General features: G+C 45.1%; 1 protein-coding gene across 1 annotated transcript; it reads right to left on the bottom strand.

Annotated features, from left to right (window-relative positions):
- Positions 1-5339: 5339 nt before the first annotated feature.
- On the bottom strand, positions 5340-6884 carry LOC146578332 (putative C-type lectin domain family 20 member A; the record flags this gene model as incomplete). The annotated part of the gene is made up of 4 exons (XM_085267804.1): positions 5340-5798; positions 5882-5970; positions 6056-6400; positions 6497-6884. Coding segments are annotated over 4 exons (948 nt in total), but the record flags the coding sequence as incomplete, so codon positions are not given.
- Positions 6885-7202: the final 318 nt, after the last annotated feature.

The raw sequence follows: 7202 nt of genomic DNA, 5'->3' as shown, positions 1-7202 counted from the left end.
TTTGTTGACAGACAGCAGCCAGCCTCTCCTGTATGAACTCTCTCAGAGACTCAGCTGAACACATGGCTGCTTCAGCTGCGGCGGGTGTGTAGTAGTGACAGTTAGTGACGGTAGTGACAGTTGCTACTCTGCTGAGGTTTGCTGTAAGCGGTCACGTGGGGCGCTCATATCCTACGGATCTCCGCATGGGACATTAAAGCAAAAGAAATGAGGGGGTGTTTTGTGGGATTCCGCAAACGTTTTAAATTATTTCCAGTTTAGTGATGTTATTTCACAGGGAACAGAACCGGTTATTTTCTAAACCTAAAACCTGGGGTTAGGTTAATTGGTCATTCTAAATTGCCCATAGGTGTGAATGGTTGTTCATCTTTATGTCTTAAACCACCGGTGTCGAACTCTAGGCCTCGAGGGCCGGTGTCCTGCAGGTTTTAGATGTGTCCTTGATATAATACAGCTAATTTAAAGGTAAATAACCGACCTCAACATGTCTTCAAGTTCTCCAGAAGCCTGGTAATGAACTAATCATTTGATTCAGGTCTGTTGACCCAGGGTGTACCATGCATCTCACCCCATGGTAGCTGGGTTCATCGTCGGTTCAAGATGGCGCCGAGTATGGCAGCCTCGTCGCGAGCTCCCCCAAGCAACGGCTTTCTTCTGTGTTTTATTTTACTTTTCCTTTATTTTTTCACGAGCAGCACTTGTCTCCTTGTGTACGACCGACAAACCTTACTGGACATATAAAAGACGGTCTTTCTAATAACTTTCCGGAGTTCAAGTTTTGCAACACGGATGCTCCGTTTGCAGACCCCCCATTCATCTCACCTGAGACGCCTTTGTTCTCTGGCCCTGGAGGCCGCAAACGCCGACGCAGAGGGAGAAGATCTGGCGTTCTGGTTCGACTGAGACGGCGCACTTACAGACCACCGTTACCCAGTTTATTACTGGCTAATATGCAGTCTCTGGAGAACAAGCTGTGCGAGCTTCGGGCACGGATCTCATTCCAGCGAGAGATGCGGGACTGCTGCGTGATCTGCCTCACAGAAACCTGGCTATCGGACAAAGTACCGGACTCCGCAATACAACTGCCGGGGTTCTCTGTGCACCGCGCGGACAGGTCACAGGATCTTACTGGGAAAAGCAGAGGCGGTGGTGTATGTTTCATGATCAACAACAGCTGGTGTGATTATGCGAACGTGCACCCGGTCAAATCCTTCTGCTCACCGGACCTGGAGTACCTGATGATTAAGTGCCGGCCATTCTGGCTACCGAGGGAATTTACAGCAGTGATTATTACGGCTGTTTACATTCCCCCACAAGCCGACACTGACCGTGCACTCAGGGAACTGTACAGCGCGATCAGCAGCGAGGAAACCGCACACCCAGAGGCAGCGTTTATCACAGCCGGAGACTTTAATAAGGGAGACCTGAAGAAAGTCTCACCAAAACTCCATCAACACATCCTTTTCAACACACGTGGAAACCGGCTACTCGACCACTGTTACACCTCTTTCCGGGATGCGTACAAAGCCCTCCCCCGCGCCCCATTCGGCCAATCAGATCACTGCTCCATCCTGCTCCTGCCCGCCTACAGGCAGAAGCTGAAACGGGAAGCTCCAACCCGGAGGGCGGTGCACTGTTGGACGGACCAATCGGAGTCTGCGCTGCGGGACTGTTTTGATCACGCGGACTGGGAAATGTTTCACGTGGCCGCCAGAGACATTGATGAATACACAGACTCAGTCTGTGGATTTATCAGGAAATGCGTGGAAGATGTCGTCCCATCCAGAACAGTCAAATCCTTCCCAAATCAAAAACCCTGGATTAACGGAGATGTTCGCGCGGCACGGAACACCGCCTTTGCCTCCGCGAACACATCGGACTACAAACACGCACATTACCAACTCCGGAAGACGATCAAAGCAGCCAAACGTGAGTACAGGGACAGGGTGGAGCAACAGTTTGACAACCCTCGGAGTATGTGGCAGGGACTAAACACGATCACAGACTTTAGAGGGAAAACCAGCACACCGCAGACCACGGCCTCTCTGTGTGAGGATCTAAACGTATTCTACGCTAGATTCGACACAGCGAACACCATGAGACCGGACAGTGTGCGCACCGCGGATGACGTCAGTGCGCACACTGTGTCTGAGGAGGATGTGCGGAAGTGCTTCAGGAAGGTGAACGCACGCAAAGCTACTGGTCCGGACGGGATTCCCGGCCGCGTCCTCAGGTCATGCGCGGCTCAGCTGGCTGGAGTGTTCACGCACATCTTCAACCTTTCCCTCTCTCTGTCTGTAGTCCCAGCCTGCTTCAAAATGGCCACCATCGTCCCTGTACCCAAATCCTCCACCATCTCCTCATTGAACGACTGGCGACCTGTAGCCCTGACCCCCATCGTAAGCAAATGCTTCGAGAAGCTGGTCAGGGACTTCATCCGCTCTGCACTACCCGACTCACTGGACCCTCTACAGTTTGCATACCGCCACAACAGGTCCACTGATGATGCCATAGCCCTGACACTACACACTGCCCTGTCACACCTGGAGAAGAGAGACACGTATGTGAGGATGCTGTTTGTAGATTACAGCTCAGCATTCAATACCATCGTTCCCTCGAAGCTGGACAGGAAACTGCAGGATCTAGGACTGAGCAGCTCCCTCTGCAGCTGGATCCTTAGCTTCCTGTCTGACAGACGCCAGATGGTCAGACTGGGCAGCATCACCTCATCCCCCATCACACTGAACACTGGTGCTCCACAGGGGTGTGTACTGAGCCCTCTCCTGTACTCACTCTACACCTACGACTGCACAGCCACTAACAGCTCCAACATCATTGTGAAGTTTGCGGACGACACTACAGTGGTGGGTCTTATCACCAACAGTGATGAGACGGCTTACAGGGAGGAGGTCAGCGCCCTGACCCACTGGTGTCAAGACAACCATCTCACCCTCAACGTCGCAAAGACAAAGGAGTTGATAGTGGACTTCCGGAGGTGCAGAGAAGTACACACCCCCATCACCATCAACGGCGCTGCTGTGGAGAGAGTGAGCAGCTTCCGGTTCCTTGGTGTACATCTGGCTGAGGATCTTACGTGGTCAGTACACACAAACAAAACAGTGAAGAAGGCGCAGCAGCGCCTCTTCTTTCTCAGGAGACTGAAAAGATTCGGCATGAGCCCCCGCATCCTCAGGACCTTCTATCACTGTGCCATTGAGAGCATCCTCACTGGATGCATCACCACCTGGTTTGGCAACAGCACCGCCTACAACCGCAAAGCTCTCCAGCGAGTAGTGCGGTGCTCTGAACGGATAATTGGAGGTGAGCTTCCCTCCCTCCAAGACATCTACAGGAAGCGCTGCCTGAGGAAAGCGGGGAGGATCATCAAGGACTCCAGTCACCCCAGCCATAAACTGTTCAGACTGCTTCCATCAGGAAGGAGGTTCTGCAGCATCCGGTCCCGTACCAGCAGACTGAGAGACAGCTTCTTCCATCAGGCCATCAGACTGCTGAACACGTCATAGACACCTCAGCTTCACTACTGGAACTTCAACATTATACACTCCACACTGTATATAAATGCCACTTGTTTTGCACATATTCAACTCTGTATATTTTATATATTTTATTATTATTATTATTATTATTATTATTATTTTATTTTATTTTTTTACTATTTAATTTGTAAAAATGTGCATACACACACACACACACACACACACACACACACGTAGGAAAATATTTAGTATACACATCCAGAAATGCATATACTATTATATATTGTACATATATTTATTAGTTTCAGGTTGGCCATTCTTGTATTTTGCTCGTTTGTGTTGTTGTGTTTGCACATCTCTGTTGCTTGTGGAGCTCGCACACAAGAATTTCACTCGCATGTGCTGTGCCAGTGTGCCTGCACATGTGATGTGACAATAAAAGTGATTTGATTTGATTTGATTTGGGATACACTCCAGCCACACCTTCTTTACCTAACACAAAGAGAAAGATCACATGCGTCCTCATTACGAGAGGGATTTGTTGGTGTGTAGTAAAAGCGCAACACTGATGAATATTCTCATAACTAACATATAACTTAAGGCCCTTTACATTTGAATGCCTTTTGACATGGACCTCAAACTTACACAGACGGACACAAAACTAAAGAAACAAAAAAGCTTCAGTGTCAAACTAACTTTACTTTCATGGATCTGTAGCAATTTCACCTGATTTATCACTCAGAGTCAAAACACACAAATGACTCATTCATTTATTAACAGAAAAGTACAATCAAATTACCTACACCACAAATTAAGTTCACATGAATAAAATGAAATTATTTTCATGGGTTCACTCCAGCTAAGCTAATGAAACAAACAAAGATGTCAATATTGGCAAAATATAAATTTGTTGAAGTCAAATTATAATATTAAATAAGAAATTAATCTATGAAAGGCAATAAATAATGGTTCAACCATTCTGTTTACTTATTATTTTAATATATCTCTCTCGTTTTGTATTACTTTTTCTATACCTGTCTACATGGATTTATCATTTTCAAACACACAAAAACATGAATGAAACCACAGAACACATTAAAACCCTTTCAAATATATCATGAAGAAAGCTGAAAGCTACAAAAACAAAAAGTAGAGAAACATGTCAACACAGGCGAAAATACAAGTCAAAACTAAGACCACAACAGTAACTATGGTAACACCAGCACAAACTTTACCCACCACCTGCAGTTCTTACTAGAGTGACTGTGACTTTGTCTGTGCCTCCAAAGTGACAGTCAAATTAAAGTGTCAGATACGAGGACATCCAGCATGCTTTGCAGCTGCACTCCATTGAAAACGATGATCCACATTTATATCAGGTAAGGTTTGGGACTGTTATGGTCTCATTGATAGCTGTTAATTGTTCAATCAGTTGTTTAATCTCTGCCTCTCTTCCACAGCATGTCTTTATCCTGTTTTCCTTCTCTCACCCCAACCGGTCGCAGCAGATGGCCCCGCCCCTCCCTGAGCCTGGTTCTGCCAGAGGTTTATTCCTGTTAAAAGGGAGTTTTTCCTTCCCACTGTCGCCAAAGTGCTTGCTAATAGGGGGTCATATGATTGTTGGGTTTTTTTCTTTTTTCTCTGAATTTGTTATTGTAGAGTCTACTTTACAATATAAAGCACCTTGATGTGACTTATTTTGGTGCTATATATGTAAAATTGAATTGAGATGAATTGAACTGAATTCATGGCTGTTACAGTTATTAAACAGTAGAAGTAGAAACAGGACATAAACCGTACAATGTTTTGTTGTCCCCCCTGACCTCCTCACTTTCTTCTCTATCATTTGTGTAAGTCAGCAGAGGTTGCTGTCAGATGAAACAGAACTATGGATCCTAATAAACTGCACACAGACAAAGCCTGTGCAGTGACGTCCACAGAAGGACAGTGTCTAAAGTGTTGAAAGAGACGCTACAAATCAAAACAAGAGACTAGAGCCTATCAGGAAAACTAGTGAGTGGACCTCTGATTAAAGAATTTCTACCAAACTACAACTGCAGCTGAACAAATGAGCTGTTGGTGGAACTTTACACTCTGAAATATTGAAAGATTCAAAGGATGAGACAGCTCAGCACAGCATGTTATTAACTTCACACATGAAGTGGTTCAGTCCAGTCAGTCTTCAGTTTTGCAGTCACCGTCCACATCCTGCTTCTTTGACTGGTCGTCACGGTAACTCTGGACTTTCCTCCAACGAATCCTGAAGTCTGTCAGTCCTTCTGACAGCATGAGGCCTGACAGCTGGACAAAATGTGCAGATGATGAAAAACATGAAGCATAGTTTGAACTTGTGTCAAGTTTGTGTTGGTGACTGAACTGCTGACCTGCTGTGAAACCTGCTGCTGGATCTCTGTGCTGTGCATGTCTGCCTCTGACTGAAGCTTCATTTTCACCACTGTTTGCTTTGTCACTGCTAAAAATGAACCACATATAACAACACAAACATTAGTGTTTTACATGATGACAGGATCTTACAGTGTTTGCATTCTGGACCTCACCTCTGAAACAGAAAAGATAGTGTCTGACACCACAGTTGGCATCATTCAATTGCCCCAACATTAAATCCATTGCTCCACAGTATTGAACTGAACCGGAGTTTTCAGGCTGACCAGACCTCCAGTTAGTGAATGTGGAGGTGGTGTTGTCAGACCAGAAGGCCCAGGGATCCCTGTAGAGGCCAATCCACACATACTGAGCCCCTGATCCATTCAAAGTGAGCGTGATGTTGGATTTCTCCTCTTTGCTTCTTATACTGGTCAGGTCTGTGTGGTATGTCCTGCAGTACGACTGAGCCGCTGACCAGGAGCGGCTCTCCATCACTAAGATGTAACTTGTATTTTTGGCTGTGAAATTTAAAAAAAAAGGATTAATTTTGAAACACACAGACTATGAATCTCATAAATTAGTAGGACAACTATGCCAACAAATCTTTTTCCTACCATTGTAACACAGGAAAGGGTAAGAAGCTCCACAGGGTCTATCATTCATCTGTGTTTGTCCCTGAAGAGCCACACAGTATTCCTTTGCATTTACACAGTCTGGTTGGCCGTTAGCCCAGATCAAAAACTCATGTGTGCTGCCAACATAAAAAAGTTTTCCCTCCATGGACCACTTCCAGCTGTAACGATCATCATAGAGCCCTATCCAAGCCCAAGCATTGATCCTTGGTGAAATTGAGAAAAGCAGTTGGTTGATGTTGCTGTTGTAGATGGTGACCAAGTCAGTGAAGTGTTCTCTGCAGTAACTCTGAGCTTCAGTCCAGGTCTTCAGCTGGTTCACAAAGTGGTATTCTCTGGAGTGGGGAGGAAGAGTGGAAAGTCCTCCTGAGAAAAATAAAAAGTTTTTATTGTGGAAACTGGGCTGTTAGACGAATCACTGAAAAAGACTGAAAAATTTAAACCCTTTAAATAGTTATACTGTTCTTTGAGTTTAAATGGAGAAAACTATAACACACAAAAGAAAGTCCTGCTGGTGAATGAGCAATATTTTTTAATTCTGTTTATTTTTCTTTTCTTTTTATTCAAACTGCAATAACTATGTGTAGCGCAATCATGTACAATTAATATTATTAATAGTATTAATAATGTTACAAAATTTTTATAACATAACCTAAATAGAATGAGTATAACAGAGTAACTTTTTCTG

The sequence above is a fragment of the Mchenga conophoros genome, linkage group LG3 (genome assembly GCF_057382185.1).
Source record: "Mchenga conophoros isolate Kocher_MC1m ecotype Shallow Benthic linkage group LG3, M_conophoros_male_GT1.1, whole genome shotgun sequence".
In the NCBI taxonomy this organism is placed as follows: domain Eukaryota; kingdom Metazoa; phylum Chordata; class Actinopteri; order Cichliformes; family Cichlidae; genus Mchenga; species Mchenga conophoros.
Note: the sequence above shows the minus strand (reverse complement) of the source record. Positions and strands in the feature narration are given on the sequence as shown.